Source organism: Chionomys nivalis, chromosome 3 (genome assembly GCF_950005125.1).
Source record: "Chionomys nivalis chromosome 3, mChiNiv1.1, whole genome shotgun sequence".
NCBI classification, from domain to species: domain Eukaryota; kingdom Metazoa; phylum Chordata; class Mammalia; order Rodentia; family Cricetidae; genus Chionomys; species Chionomys nivalis.
The window spans coordinates 9,074,171-9,091,416 of NC_080088.1; the positions used below are offsets into that span (position 1 = coordinate 9,074,171).

At 39.7% G+C, this 17,246-nt stretch overlaps 1 protein-coding gene across 1 annotated transcript; it reads left to right on the plus strand.

The window, feature by feature from the left end:
• Positions 1-9,223: 9,223 nt before the first annotated feature.
• Positions 9,224-9,487, plus strand: LOC130870706 (keratin-associated protein 7-1). Its single transcript, XM_057763448.1, has one exon. It carries the CDS (start codon positions 9,224-9,226, stop codon positions 9,485-9,487), a length of 264 nt encoding a protein of 87 aa, XP_057619431.1.
• Positions 9,488-17,246: the final 7,759 nt, after the last annotated feature.

The following is a 17,246-nucleotide window of genomic DNA, read 5'->3' on the forward strand; positions in this document are numbered from 1 at the left end:
TGTGTACTCTACTATCCTCTGCGTCAGGGTATTTGCTGGGGCTGTATGTGGACTTACAGCTTCACCCACTACCAAGTTCACACCATTGCTGGCAGACTTCAGGGCCCTGCAGTCTCTTACATGGAATGGCTGTTTTTTGTTTTGCATTTCCTTCTACAATCTTGGGGTGAACCTCCTTAATCTCCTGATCCTCTTTGTCCTTCTCTCTCCTTCCTTCTTTTTCTTCTCCTTCTGCTACTCCTCTTCCTCATTATTTCTTCTTCTTTACCAGACATCATCATCTTGCCAACTCCAGTGGATGCTCTCCATCCTTCTCAGACCAATCATGACATTAGGTTGTGTGGCTGTATGCACATGGCTTGACCTTGTTCACGTCTTGTGCATACAGTCCCAACCATTATGAGTTCACGTGTGCAACTGTGCTATCATGTACAGAAAATACATTTTTGAGACATATCTTCTCTCTCTGGCTCTTAACAAACTTTTGACCTCATCTTCTGCAATGATCCCTGAGTCTGAGGGAAGACAATATGATAAAGATGCTCTGTTTAGAGTCAAGCACTTCACAGTCTCTTGTTCTCTGCATGCTGATTGGCTGTTGTTCTCTGTATTAAGTACCATCTGCTACTCCATCAGGGCTAACACAAGATACAGGTGGACATACAAGGATAGGGAGCACAAGAATTATTTCTCCTGTGTGGATGATGGACCCAAGGGGAGCTTCCTGGAAAATGAGCAGTGAGAAGTGAGATTGGAAACAGGTGATGCTAAGACATTTAACCTTTATTTCCTCTAAGAACAGAATGTCACTGAAGGCTTTTAAAGTAGGGTAAAGCGGTTTGTCTTGAAAAAGGTTGTAATGGCTGAAGAGTCCTGTGGAGGAAGGAAAGTGGAAACAGGAAGGCAGAGGGCCGGCTGTGGTGGCTGGGGACAGTGCTGGTAGTCTGACCATGTGTCAGCAGTGGGGATAGAGGGAGCTAGTGGCCTTGAGATACATTTTTGAGGCATAACTGACTAGACCTGGTGACATGCTGGATGAAGAAATTATGATGAAGAAGCAAACTGAGTTTCACTTCTGAGGAATTAGGGGGCTGTTATTTACTGAAATGTGACAGACGAGTATATGCAGGTATGTAGAAGAAAATGAAGATATCCAGTTTTCATATGTTACAACTCATCTGTACATGAATGCTCATAGTATCAGTATTCATGATAGCCCCACATAACTGAAATGTCTGTCACCAGTGGATCAACAAGCAGAGTGTGCAGTGGAGTGCTGTTTGGTATAAGGACAATGAGTTAGTAATACAAGCTGCAACATAGCTAGACAAGGAGAGAGAAGCCAGGAGCTCCAGGCCGTGGAATGCAAGATTCCCTTGTGCTAAGTGTCCAGAGTGGAAAGTCTGCAGAGACAGAGTTTAACTTAATGAGAAATGAATATCATTAATCATGAGTTTCCCTTTGGAGAGATAAAAATGATAGCTGTACAATTCCAAGCACACCAAAGCGCAAAAAACTATATCCCTTAAAGGCAGGCACACACACACACTTTCTTTTTTCTTTGCTGTTTGAGATTATAATACAGTTACATAACTTCTCTCTTCCCATTTCTTCCTCCAAAACCTCACCTATGCCTCTCCTTGCTCTCTTTCAAGTTTATAGCTTCTTTTAAAAAGGTTTTGTTAGATGAATCAATGATTACACACACACACACACATACACACACACACACATATTCCTAAATATGAACTGCTCAGTTAGAATAGCGCTACTCACATGTAACAATTGGTATTGGATAACCAACTGGTGTGCTCTTCCCTGGGGAAGACTGTTCTTGGTATTCCTTGGTTGCCTGTAGCTCTTTGTATAAGGCCAAGGCCTCGCTGGCTCTCCCCTATCCACTTCGGCATGTCTATTGATGTCATCCTTGCTCCGCTCATGTTTAGGCAGTCTTCTTGTTGAGACGTTACGGGTGTAGCTTCTGACATTGTGAAGAGACACATTCTCACAGCAAGCTATGTCATGTGACTTATAGTCCAAAAGAGATATTACTAAACAGTGTTTGAGACATATTCTGGTCTGGGTTTCCAGAAAGCAAGATCTCAGAGGAAGGGCTGCTTGAACCATTTCTTCAGGAGCATGAATAATGGGGAAAGGAGAGACATGGGAGGCCTGGGGTTTTAAATGAGGACATCTAATCAAGCTGACTATAGCTAAACACTATTCCAAATTCTTCCCCAAGATGCCATACTTTTATAAGCTTTGGTTAGAGGTTCATCAGGGACATCCGTCGCCCCCTTCCTGCATTACCCAGCCAAGCACCGCATAGGCTCCTCGGGGTGGTGGGAACTTTCTACTGAAGGAAGGAGGCCAGGGTTATAACTTTGTGCCTCCTTGAGATTAGAATTTAGAGCAAGACGATTCCTATATGGGCAGTTATATAGTTGGAGAGGTGGTGGAGTACTGTAATTTATGCCCAGTCAAGGTATTCACTAAAAACTACGACAGGGTCCATAATTGACATCTCATATCATCCTTTTCAGTCATATTCTTACTTAGAGGTACTAAATTATTGGTTTTTCTTTAAATAGCATATACATATAAATGAGTAAATAAAAAGATACTATAATTAAATTCTAATTTTCCAACAATCATTAAGGGGCTTTCTTTGAAAGACTAACATTATGATGATCTTTCCCTCAGTTATATGATGTGGTAACTGATTATGAAAGAAAGAAGGAGAAAAAAAAGCTACTGAGCAATCTAAAATAATAGTTGATTAAATTTCTCAATCTAAGAAATTTAATTTATATATTTAAAATCTTTATGAGTCTTATATGAATCCTAAAACATTTTTATATTTCTCTTCATCTTATTATGTAATCTTTTAGAATGTTTTCAAAAACATTGCTAAATTATATTTAAAATATTTATCTATTGACATGTAATAGCTGTTTAATGTTATGACTTACAGTGTGTTATTATCTTACATGTATAGATTGTTTAATGATTAAATTGGGATAATTAACATACTTACCATTAGCTCAAATCTATTAACTCTTTGTGGAAGAGAGCACCTAGAAACCTCTTTTCTAGGAATTTGGAAAAGCACAATGTCTTATTGCTGATCTCATCATCCTCTGGGCAATAGAACATCGGAACAGTTTTCCCTGCTTATTCTCAGAGTGGCGCCCAGTGGACAGGCCTTCCCTCCACCCAGTGGTGCTGGCTTTATAGCATGAGTTTTAGGGATTTTTCTCTCCCTTTTTTTCTCATCTTTTGGTATGTTGTGTCTATTTTCAGTTGCATATAGAATTTTTTTAAATTAAAATCCCTCTGCATAAACTCCCATGTTGCTCAGTTTTTCTATATTCATAACGTTTCTAAAGGGCCATCAATGAATGATTTCTCGTGTTGTACCATGTGACCAGAAAAGGCTAGAAATGATTTAAAGTGACTCACATTTGCTTTGGGGTCTGTAATTTATCCTGGAGAGTGTTTCATTCGCTCTTGAGGAGAGTCTGCATTTTGCTGTGGCCAGATGGAATGTTTGGAGGAGCACTTATTCCTGCAGTATTGACATTTTCTGATTGTTTTGTAGAAACTTTGTTATTTTGGTACTCTATTGTTTGTGTTTGTAGTTTCCTGGGTTGTTTTTATTATGATACTCTTTTACTTTTAACTTTTATATGTGTTGTGAGTCTTACATAAAAATCTTATAAAATAACAAAGTTACTTTAAGAACCTCTTTTTATATTTGTTATTATTTTGTTGTTGCTATGGATGTTATTCTGAATTTTTGTTTATAATTTTCTTACTAGAGATTCTGAAATTCACGTGTCATTAAAATAATCTCCACCATTAAAATAGTAGAGAATTCTGAAATTGGTTATACACTTTCTCTTTTATATTGTTGGTGCAAGAAGCATAGCTCTCAGCTGAATGAAAGACCGTTTATTCTAGAACCCAATTAGAGTGAGCATGGCAGGGGATATAGATTACTCCAGATACAATGTTCAACATAGAAGCAGTTTCATGGGGCTTCTATAGTAACAGAATAAAGAAACTTATAAAACAAGGTATTAAAAAGTTCGTTGGTGAAAACATTAAGTGGGCAGGAACAACAGGCAGAGGAGTCCCAACTACCACCCTCAGATGCTATTTGATAGCACTCTTAGCCCTTCCATTGGTGGAGAATAGGGTTTTGGTAGGTTAATATAGTTCAATATTTTTATCTCTTTGTCAGGATGTCAGGTTCGGCTTTACTTGCTATTTGCAGGGGTCTAGCTCTGACCCAGAGCTGGATAAGGACTGACCAGTTGGTTGGCTAAAGATCTCCTGTCAAAAGCTGACAGAGCTCTGTACCAGCAGCATCCCAGCCTCTCCACATTCATGGATGTCTGAGCCATCAGCCTTTGCACACACGGTTTTCCCAGGAATTTTCATTCACTTATTTTTATTTTTTATTTTTATGTTTCATCATGTGTCCAAGAGAAGACATTCCTTTGCATTGTTGAGCTTTGTGAATCTGGATGCCTGTATCTCTCCCAAGAACTTGGAAAATTTGAGCTGTTATCTCATTAAATCGCCTGTGTGTCTTCCCCTGTGGACATCCACATTGTGAACATTTGTTGGCTTATTGGTGCCTCTTATAGCCTTGCCTTGTTTACCTTTTCATTTCTCTATTCCTCTTTTCCTCCAACAAGTTTATTTCAAAACCCTGCCTTCAAATTCAAGAGCTCTTTTCCTAGTGCCTTGTCTCATTGGTTACCAGTGTTCTTGACTATTCTTTTGCCTCTCTTAATTAGAATCTTCACCCCTCCAAAATGAAAGAGTCAATGGTCTCTAGTTCTCTGTTTGCATCTTTGTTCGGATCAGATCTGTTTTGCTAACCTTGCTGCAGTGCCTGTCTATATTTGCCAGATCTCACAGAGCATCTCAAGGGGGACCATTATTTTGAAATCCTTTTACACCCGTTTTCCTTTTCTTGGAGTTAGTTGTAGGAGAGTGAACTTGCTTCTTTGGTAGCGTTGTGTTTCTTTGCTTTTTCATGTTTCTGGTGTCCTTGGGTTCACACCCTTTCTGATTGACAGATACTCTAATAGGGAGAGAGCTCTAAGGATGGCTGTATTTTCAGATGTTGCTTGTGTGGGACACGCTGGCTGTGGTTACAGTTATGTAGTTCACACTTAGCCTCTCAGCTTCAGGGATCTTATCAAGGTTTATGAATCCCTTATCAAGGTTTATGAATCCCTTAGTGGCCTCTTCAGGAATCTGCGCTGCTGCCCCAACGGGTAGGTCAAACATAGTCTCCTCACTGAAGTATATGGAGGAAATGCAGGAGCTACTCTCGACTGGATCAAGTGTGACCTTTGGTACAGGGTCTAGTCAGGGAGTGGCTACTTACAGCAGTAAGTGTTGCGTGCTGCCCTCTGCACTGGTACAGGATTGGCACAGTCTCAAGAGCATGCAGGCATCAACTAGATTTGGGGTCAAATATAATTCCTGGGCATTAGGGTGCCATATGGGTGTTGGTAGAAGGCCATACTGTTTTAAAGCCTAAATTCTTGGACTCCAATCATGACAGCATGTTATGTATGTGGCACAGGGCAGTGGCGGTATATCCTTCCTTTAAAAGTACGTTCGAATTGCTTAGTCTATGTAAGGATTCTAAACTGTCTGCGGAGGTCACTGCTGTTGATAGACACATTTGGAATGCTCTGCTCCTGGTTCAGGTAGTGTGGCAAGCTGGGAAGTGGCCAGACTTTCAGAAATGAGAAAAGGAGGGAACCAATGCTTGATGTCTGCAGAAAATCTTCAGGAGTGAGTTTGTGCTGTGTGTGGCAGGATTCCCTCCCTCCCTGTGATATTTCAGGTCTTGAAAACTCTACTCCACCTTAAATCTTTGGGTAATGGTTATGTGCACCTGAGACACGCACTAGTCTGGGGAATGTGAGTGATGTGGATATGAAATTGTTTAGGTATTTCAAAGCATGACAGTTTGGGGTTGCTTACTTGTTCAGTCAAAATGAGCCTTTATTGCCTGGTGTGTTCAAGACAACAACACCATGGATTACGTATTTGAAGCTCTTTACAAGCTGGCCCTTTTTAAAGTTTTAATGATGTTTCAAATGCAGCTTAGTGAAGCGGCTAGGCCAATGCTGTGGACTAGATCACATGGGCTTGGAGTTAGGTTCAGCTGAGTTGTAAGGATGTCGCCTCAGGCAGTTTTCCTCAATATTTTTTTTTTTTTTGGTTTTTCGAGGCAGGGTTTCTCTGTAGCTTTGGTGCCCGTCCTGGAACTAGCTCTTGTAGACCAGGCTGGCCTCGAACTCCCAGAGATCCACCTGCCTCTGCCTCCCGAGTGCTGGGATTAAAGGCGTGCGCCACCACCGCCCGGCAGTTTTCCTCAATATTCTGGAACCAATTTTCATATAAAATACCATAATACTCCCACTATAAGGTTATTATAAAAACTAAATAAGTTAGTGTTTTTTAAATGCTTGGATGAGTGGACAGTACATCTCATCTTCTATTATCTGGCATTCTATTTGGAAAATATATAAATAAATATTACATGTAGTACTTATAGCAGGGCTTAACACAAAATGAGTTTTCTATGAATATTCATTATTATTAATATTTAGAGTAAAAAACAAATATTGAAAAAATATTTGGCTGAGAATTTGCTTCAGGAAAGTCTAAGAGGACACAGGAAACCAAGTGAATGGGAGAAAATGATTCTTTTTCTTCTGACTTGATTAAGCAGAGGCCATTCTGGGGGATTTTTCTCTGGAGAGATGTCTGGGCTCTTCTCAGCCTACTGCTGTGGGACAATGGGCTTTTATTTTGTCACTTGTTTTGCTTTTAATAAAATGCCGATGGGCCAGTAGCCAGGCAGGAAGTAGAGGTGTGGCAATGAGAATTATGGGAAGAGGAATGATGTAAGTAGTTGTCCATTGGTGATGGCCTCTTGGTTAGGGATGAGAACTTGTGTCCACCTTTCCCTCTCAGAGCTGGGACCCCACCTGGCTTGGGTCTGTGGGCCCTGTGCGCATTGCCCCAGTCTCTGTGAGCCCCTATGTGTATCAGTCCTGTTGGTTTAGAGAATTGCGTGCTTTCTCCATGACCCCTGGCTCCTACACTCTTTCCACCTCCTCTTCTGCAGGTTCCCTGACCTCTGACAGGAGGAATTGGATGAAGTCCTTCTATTTAGGACTGAGTGTCCCAAGGTCTCTTACTCTCTGCACATTGTCCAGATGTGGTTCTCTGTATTAGTTCCCATCTGCTGCAGGAGGAAGCTTCCCTTATGACAGCTGAGTAAGGCACTGATTTATGGATATAACAGAATGTGAGTAGGGGTCATTTTATTGCTTGGTTCCTTTAACTGAACAATATAATTTGGTTTTCCGCCAGGTCCTTGTAAGGCAACACATAGACATAGACACACGCACACACACGGATGTCTATAATACATATATGTGTATATCAGTAAATGAATTAAAATGGTAAAATATATATTATTAATTCGTTCTTTTTCCTAAAATGAACCAGGAGATGGTTTTATCTCCTATAAATGCACTCATAGCATACAATAATCCTATGAAGTGGTAACCACTTTCAAGGTGTTTCGTAGATTGCTGCTCTTCTCTTCTCTTCTTCTATTTTCACAGAACCCAAAAAAGAATCTGAGTACATCAGTTCTGGTGGGAATAATTCATTTTGCCAAATGGATTTCACAGTTTCACAATAAAAAAATCAATCTATATCTATTTAACATCGCTTTTTTAAAGTGTCGCATTTTGGTGCCCGGGGCTGGCTTTGAACTCTGAGGCACTAGGATCGTATCATGCACCATAGGGCCCAGCTATCTCCAGCAACTTTATGACTTTTTCTTTTAACGAATACAGATTTTTATTCACACAGGAGTATGGCTCTTTATTAAATGTTCAAATTGGTACCAATTTAGCATTTTAAGCTCAGATTTTGTCTGAGTCCCCTTATCACAAGGAACGATTACACATAACACAGTGGGGGCAGAGGAACATCCTGCATCCTGAAATATACTAGTATTTTTTAACTGGGTCATGGCATTTAGGCTTGGTTTATTGGCAGCCACTGAGAACCAGATGTGGTACAACAAGGCTTTGAAATGGGCATTGTTCCACTCAGGGACGGCACAACAACACCACAACAAGACAGTTTGACAATGTTTAAGATGTTTTACAAATATTGTATGTTCTCTATAAAAATAAAATATGTGTTAACAAGGAAGATGCTCATAAAGGAGACAGATGAAAATTACTGGTAGATTTTTCCTGAACCATCTTCTTATGTGGTACCCTTACAGCTTTTATGAAAAGATCTGTTCATTTTTAATTAAAAATTCATACATGCATACAATGTGTGTCTCCCTCCAGCTCCTTAGCTCTCCCACCATTGTATTTCCTATCTCTTCCCCTAAATTTGTGTCTTAAAAAATTGTTCAAATGATTTTTATAGTAATGCTCTTGAAAATTAAAAACAGTATTGAGATGAATTTACATAAAACAAAACAAGTTATTTTAAAGCCAGCAATTCAGCAGTATCTAATATATTCACAGCACGCTTCAGCCACAACTTTTACCTGGTTCTAAATGATGTTCTCCCCCACCAAAGCAAAGCAAAACAATACAAAACCCCTCCTTTTCCAAGTACCAATGTTTTGAGATGATACAGGAAGTGAATTTCATGGGGTTTATAGTGTTTCTAACTATTGTTTTAGAATGATTTTACTCAAGAGTCAACAATCTCAGACGATGGTTATGTCTTTGAGTGTTTACATTCTTGCCAAAAGCTCTTTTAGCTGAGTTATGCCAACTGGGAGGAGTTTATAAGCAGAAGATTTAGAGCCTCAGATGATGCCATCAGGATAGCAGTTAAACTGGGACACTGATGAAAAGAATTCAGTGATGTGTCAAGGCTTTGAAGATAGCACACATTCCTTTGTAAACAGAAAAGCCAACAAAAATGTGGCTAAAGAGTCTGTGGGTTTCTTTATGTACATTTTATTAGAAAAAATAATAGGTTTATTTATGCAAATTTGTGGGAAGGAGTGCAGTGACTGACGTGTCATGTACACCAACTCAGGGTATAAAAAGTCGAGTGTGAGAGAGATGCTTCATTCACACTTGGGTAACTTGTTCTTCACAGTCTATCCAACTCTCTCTCCACATCTGCCACCATGACTCGCTATTTCTGCTGTGGAAGCTACTTTCCAGGGTATCCTTGCTATGGAACCAACTTCCATGGGACCTACAGAGCCACTCCTCTGAACTGTGTTGTGCCTCTGGGTTCTCCCTTGAACCATGGCTGTGGAACCATCTATAGCTCCCGCAACTTCTGCTATGGTGGTGTTAGTAACTACCAAAATCCAGGCTGTTGCTATGGCAGCAGCTTCTACAGGCCATGGGGCTCTGGCTCTGGCTTTGGCTACAGCACCTATTGATGGATCAATGGCTCTGATGACTACAAGACCCTCAACCAGTTATCTTCTCAAGGAACAACCCGAAAAGCAATGTCTGTCGTCCAGCCTCCCATGTAATTGGAAGATCCAGACAACGTACGGTGGTATTGCCCTTCGGTGATGCTGAACAGGATGCCAGTGCCATCCTGAACCTCATCTACAGCTAAGGACAGCAAGACACAACGTTTTACAAGAGACTGAAATTTAGCAGCGCAGGAGGTAGCTTACCTCCTGGGTTGTTCTGCTCATATACTAAACTGCATCAACATACACGTATTTTTAATTGGAGTGTTTGGACAGGGTCTTACTGTTAATCTCCCAATAAATGTTTCCTTCAGCATGCACACTTTTGTTCTGGTCTTTTATTTTACTGTGTTTTGTTAGTTCTTGGGTTCTTCAACATTTTCAACCTCTAGTGGCTTATTTTAACGAAAGCTTATGGGTGGTTCTGATTGATGATTGCCTTTCTCCTCCAGTCGAGTGCATAGTACCTTTCAGGACTATGAAACCTAACCAGTAGTGGTGAAGCTTCCACGTTAGTCCCAGATTGATTTCCCCATGTTCAGTGACACAAGTAAACGGTGTCATCAGTGTTAGGGTCAAGTAATGGAAGGTAACCAGAAGCAATGGCAACAGCCTGTGGTGTTTGTGGGTTTATAGGTCCTCACTGGCCAAGAACTCCAAAGGAAGTAATCCACTAGTGCAAAAGTGGTATGATCATCAAGGGAGTAAGAGCCGCTTTCTGATTGGATGGGAGCTCCATCCCACAAGATGAAACTCATACCTGGCATTATTATTGGTTCAAAATCTTGGGAGAGAACCTTCTATTATTTTATTAAATGGATTTAGTATTAAACTGAATCCTGATGATAATGCTATACCCACAGATCAGTGCATCTCTCAACACCCATTAGGGAAGCTTCTACTTGCAGTAGATGGTGATTAATACAAAGACTTAAAACTGGCAAGGTGCAGAGAATAAAAGACCACAGATTGCTTATACTAAATGCAACATATACACTGAGTATCATCTTACCAAGGCTCAGGGACCACTGTGGAAGAGGGAACAGAGTGAGTGCAAGAGCCGGAAGCAGGTGATGACTTAAAAGAATGGTGTCATCCAGACACAGCACAACAGCTAGCTGCAAGCATGAACTAACAGTGGTTGTAACAGCATGCAAAATGTCTGCTCAAGCCCAAGCCAGAGGAAATCCCAGATTGTACATGGGAGTAGGAGATAGAATCCTATCCAAGCTGTAAGGATAGTGACAATTATTAGCTGCTGGGAGAGGAGCTAAGTTTAAGGGTGTTGCCCTGGTCAGTGACCACACACCAGAGGAAGCTAACCCATCTAAGAATATTTTGGAATCTCTAACTGGCCTTGAATGATTCAAAACAAAACAAAAACAAAGAACCAAGAAAGGAGAAAAAGTTGGGTGGGTAAGAAAAGGCAAGTGGAGATGGGGGGGGTATGAATATGGTTAAAACACACTGCACGAAACTTTCAAAGAACTAGTAACAATCAATGTGGGAGAGAGATGGAAATGTCTTTGACTTAATCCAAATACACTATAGTTGTTATTTCTCTATGTTCATTAGGAGCATAGAAAAAAATGTTGTATACTAAAAGAGTAAAAACAAAATGTTTCTTTAATTACTCAATTAATTCAGTTTGGATTCTTTATTCTTCTAGTATCTATAATCTTTGCTTTCGGGAGGCCTGAATACCACAGACTGGTGGATGAATTACAATTAAATAGATTGAGCTAAGAAACTCTGTATTTAGGGAGCCCTAAGTTATCAATAAAGCAATGCCAACTGCTAAAATCATGTAGTATATTTTTCATTTTTCAATAGATGGGTTTTATTTTCTTCAACTTCTTCACCTCTGATTATGAATATACATATACTTTATTTCATATATGCATGCATTAAGAAGCATTGGCTTCGGCCACTGTGTTTAGCATTTTGAGACTATGCAAATGTTCAAGCAGGTAGAGTCTGACTTGGAAACTTACTGTCTTCAAGAGGACATTCACTCTATGGCAGACACTCACCATGCCATGACAGCGCTGAGTACCAGTCTAAGATATAGGGACACGGATAAAACACAGTCCTTCCATTCAGGTGTTCACTATTCAGTCTATGAAAGGCATCGAAAGGGTGTTAAACCTACTATTTAATATATAAGTGGCAGTAATAATTTTCTTTAAAAAAATCAAGAAAATCAGTTACTCTACATAGTTTCTATTAAGGCAAGTCCTTTGGAAAAGCCAATTGCTTTCCCTCTAACCTTCAGTGCACACTTGCTGTTCTGAATTTAGTCAGTTGTCTGGCACTGTCTCTGGTAGCTCCCTTTCCCCTCAAGACCCAACCCTCAAGATAATATATATCTCTTTAGTGTTCTTCAATCCGGACCAGTTTTTGGCCTTTGTATTTCTTGGCATCAACCCATTTGAAGACTATGAACCAAATTTTTTGTTGAATGTTCTTGACTTTTCTTCTTATTTATTTATATGGCGCATCTTGCAGAATCACCATAAAAATGAAGCTGTATTGCTTCTCACCAGAGCTGTACTGTGTTGTGTTGGCCCATGCAGTTTCAGCTGGTATCAGTTATTCATATATTGATAGGTTTTCTTCAAGTTTCTCTACCACAAAGCTATTTTTCCATTTAGGATTAATAATTTTAAGTCTTATTACATTTATTACTTGATATTATATTATAAAATTTGCTTTTCTTCCCTTCATTTATTGTGTTTGCTTATTTTTAAAATTTAAATGGATTTTTGACACTGATTCATAGTTTCTTATTTTATCCAACTGTTTACATTAATTAATACTGTTGTTAAATTTGATATTCAAAGTATTCTGGACATGGAGGGCTAAACACCATTCATGATGACTTCTATATCTTGTGGAAATGGCCCACACCACTCTTGAACTATTTTTCTTCTTTTTGGTTCAACAAACTAGTCCAAAAGCTCATCTTGAACTTTTCTATTCTGTCGTGGATATAGGGATTTCTCCAGAACCCCTGAGTTCCTTCAGTATGGATTAATTTAGAAATTAAATATCTATGTTGTATTTCCATTGGTGTGCTGTCATTGTTAGCGGTCTCATTGATAATGAGACCATGATACAACAATATAATAATAATATGCTACAATAATCATTCTTACAAATGGACATAATCCTATCCTATTTAAGAATGACATGCTCTTAAGATGTACTGGAAGTCTGTATATTGATGAACAGGACTCATTTAGTGTGAGAGAGCCCAACCTTCAGGCTGGGAGGGGTGGTATTTTATAACAGACTGTAAATCATAGGTCACTGGTGATCCTGTTAATTTCTATTCCCAGTATTCAGCTGGATTTTCTGTTATACTACCTTGTCTCTGTTTCTGTTCTAATCCTAGCATGTTTTTTAAATATTGTCTCAGAATTTGATGGGAACATTTGCTTTTTCCTCATCTTTGGGTACTATCTCTTTCTGTCTCTCTTCCTTTCGCCTCCTATCTCTATGTGCCTTTTAAAATATGTATATAATTTATTTTTCATATGTGTATGCATGCTATGGGCTGACAGCTTGATACTGGATAACTGATTAGGGGTTGGTCCTCAGAGAAACTGATTCTCCTCTCAGCATCCATTAACTGCCTATAACTTTTCATCTCGGGGTGGAGCCTTGTGAGATTTCTGCTATCCATACTGGAGTATGAGTTGATGTGTCTTTACACAGGTCTGATTTGGGCAACCATATGGTTGGTATGTCATGGGTGTAGCTTCTCTGTAATATATAGAAGACACTATCCTGTAGCAGATATTCTGGTTCTTTGTCTCTTAAGATCTTTCTGGTATTCCCTGAGACTTAGGTCCATCAATTTGAGATGGGTACCCCACAATCTGTTATTCTCTGCATTGTAACCAGCTGTGGTGTTCTTTAGTAGTATCCATCTGCCACCCCTGTTGAAATCCCACATTTTCTATTTTTCTGCTCACAGCACCTGTGTCCTACTACACCCTCTCTAGAAGATTCCGTTCATACATGGTCCCCTTTTATTTTCCTGGTTTCTTTGTTTGCTCCAGGATATATATTTAAATATAAAGATTCAGATAAGACCCACACATAAAACAGAGCACATGATCTTTGTCTTTTAGGGTCTGAATTAACTCAGTACATTTTTGAGTTCCATAATGCTCTTCCCAAAGCCATAGAGTATTAAAAAAATACCCAATGCAAGACATGGGGACCCTCTCTTTGAGTTGTTGGTCAGGGAACTCCACAAGATTCCAAAATCAATATAGGGACAGTCCTCGGCTTCCCCCTTAGAACATAAAGTCAAGCCCTCAATTGCATTAGATTCAGTGAACTTCAGGAACAGAGCTTGGAGGAATGAAGCTGGAACAGACCTAGGACCCTCCTCCCTGAGGCTGAGCTCTCGTGGTATCTGAAGGTGTCATGTAAGTGAAGTGCTAAGGGAGGGAGGCTATGCTGCTGTTTCCTCTTTTCTGTTTTCCATCCTTTCCATCATGCAGAAATTTGCTCCCTCCTGATCGATACTGTCACTGCAATTCTTTCTTGTCAACAACAGTATCATGCATTACATGTTGTGGTTTGAAGCTTATGAATTGTGTGAATAGAATTTTATTTAAATCTGAGAAATATCATGGGATACTGATTTTCTTTGAAGAAATTGCTAGAGGTTAATTTGTCCCAATGGGTAAACAGTGAGCAAATGGGAAAGCAAGTCTTGAACTAACATACCAGGATGAAGTCTTCTGATGCCCCACATGCCTACTATTAATTAGGAAAGAGAAACCTTACTCATGTGCATGCCAATTGGTACCTAACTGACATTATTAATATCTTTTCAGGATGGTCACATGCTTGAAAATAAATTATTTGTTTCCATTTAATTAAATAACTATTTATCATCCCCTCCTCCTACTCTCTACCCTCACCTTCCCTCTGTCCCTCTCAATCCAACCCTCCTCATATTCACTCAGAAAGGGGCAATTTAAGTAATTATTCATCTTAATTTTTAATCTCAGTGCCAACTCCTATAATATTTCACACAAAACTTTTAATTCCAACACTGTTTGATCAATGGCTTAGACATATTCCCAGTAGCTCTTACATCTTAAATCAACCCATTTCTATTATTCTGTGTAGCACAGTGAGGCTGTGGCCAACCGGTAAGGTTCAGGTGTCTGTCTTCTTTGGCAGCTACATGACATCTCCCTGACTCTTCCTACTTTCTTTCTATATATCTCTGTTAAGATTTCCTGGCTGGCTTTACTCTGCTAAGCCATTGGCCAAAAGAGCTTTATCAATTAACCAATAAAAGCAACACATATATAAAAAGAAATCCCACATTAATAGTTTTAAGGAAAAAGAATAATCAGAGGCACACAAAAGCCCACTCTTTTCTGTAGTCTCAGTTCTACACCCATTTATTTTAAAATGGGGAGTTTTATAATTCTTTGTTCTCTTATTACCTTCTCTAAAAAATTCCTATAGAGCCTTCAGGTCTTAGTAAACCTCTAGTAAACTTCCCCTGCTCCAGTTTAGAAGTTAGAATTTAGTTTATTTTTATTTTATCTTATTTTAAAAAGAAAACAAACTATCTTTTTTCATTTTACATACCAATACCAGTTCTCACTCCCTCCCCTCTTCCCATTCCCTCTGCTTCCTCCCCACCCTCATCCACTCCTCAGAGAGGGTAAGGCACATTGCTTTGGGGAAGGTCCAAGGCCCTCCCTACTATATCTAGGCTGTGCAAGGTATCCATTCAAAGAAAATGGGCTCCCCAAAAGCCAGTAGAAGCACTAGGGATAAATACTGGTGCCACTACCAGTGGCCCTGTAGTCTGCCCCAGCCACACAACTGTCATCCACGTTCAGAGGATCTAGTTTGGTCCCATGCTGGTACCTTTCCTGTCTGGCTGGAGTTGGTGAGCTCCCATTAGCTCAGCTAAACTGTTTCAGTGGGTGTCCTCTTCATGGTCTTGACCTCTTTGCTCATATTTTCACTCCTCCCCGTCTTCTACTGGACTTTGGGAGCTCAGTCCAGCACTCTGCTTGTGGGTCTCTGCCTGTTTCCATTATTTGCTGGATGAAGGTTATGATAACATTTAAGATATTCATCTATCAGATTACAGGGCAAGACCAGTTTGGGCACCCTCTCCACTACTGCTTAGGTTCTTAGCTGGGGTCATCCTTGTGGATTCCTGGGAATTTTAGAGCTCAGTTTATTATATTGTTTCCGTTGCACTAAAGCAATCTACCAGCCACAGGAATATACTTTTTCTCAGATGAACTTGGATGTATTAACTTGTTGTTACAGAGGGAGACCACACAACATAAGAGACTGCAGGATTTCTCAATGGGAAGGTGTCTGCAGGGGATTATTATAGAGTTTGGCCTTGGACTAGGTTGTCTGGAGGATATTAAATATGGTAGGAGTACCAGTTGGGTTATAAAATAATTAGTTTCATATTTCTCTTGTAACTACCACAAATTTAGAAGCTTAAACCAAAACAAGTTCATTTTCCCCCAGCTCTAGAGGTCAGGAACTAAAAATGGTTCTTCCTGGGCTCAGAGATGAAGTCCTCGAAAAGTTGACATTCATTTCCGAGTTCCTACAAGATGGCTGATTCTTTGATTTTCCATCCAACATTTTCAGCTCACGCACCTCCACCCTTCTTCAAAGAGAACTGTAAAGCACTCTGAGATCCTAGCACTGGCTTTTTTATCTTCCTCCTACACTCTCAAAGATTCTTGGTATTCCATCCAGGGCAACCTAGGCAAGGTGAAATAACCTCCTCATCTCCAGACCAGCCCATTGACAACTTTAATTTCTCCTGTGTGATAAGCCTATTTGTAGGTTTTGGGGATTAGAGTCCTGGTTCCCTTGAGACACTTTTATTGTGCTTACCTTAGGCACAGGCAGGAAGTGTGCTCGAGCCTATAATTGATTGTGTTAATAATTTTTATTTAAGAGATAGAACAAAGCTCACAGCATGATGATGTCATCATTGTTGTGCTTGACACAATGTTCTTGCTTTTCTTTGTCTGCAGGTATGGTTATAGAATTATCCTAACAAGGTTTGTGTTACTATCTCATTGTTTCATACTGACCTCCTCAGATCTGGAGTTCTCAAGGTTGTGTATGGGAGGATGGGGAATGATCACACCCACTCCCATTGTCTCAGGGTGACCTTGTCTTATTTGAGATCTGAAGGTTGTACGTAGACAGAAAGAAACGAAACTCTCATTCACCTTGTCTCAGAGTGGCCTCATTTGATTTGGAGTCTTGAAGGTTGTGCACTGGAAAAAAGGAATGGATGCTCTGTTTTACCAACAATGTTGCAGGACTCTTAGTGACTTTTTCCCTCACCAGTGCCTTCATTAACTGACAAGTCTGATTTTCTCAATGTGATGTACACTTTGCAAATTTCACTAGGACGAGCACCATGTTATGCTCATATTCATTTCATACCTTTACTAGATATTAGTTGAAGCAATTCAACTATTTATAGTTTTATAGAAAATGTCAAATCCACTGGTACTTAAAATTTAGTCTAGCGACAAGAAACACAGACATCACACTTGTCTAGTGCAGCATCTTGGGAGCCTCTGCTGTAAAATTGGACTTTCCACCTTAACAAGATGCTTTGATGATTTGTGTGCACATAAAATTTGAACACTAGCTCTGTCTTATTGATTTTCATCCA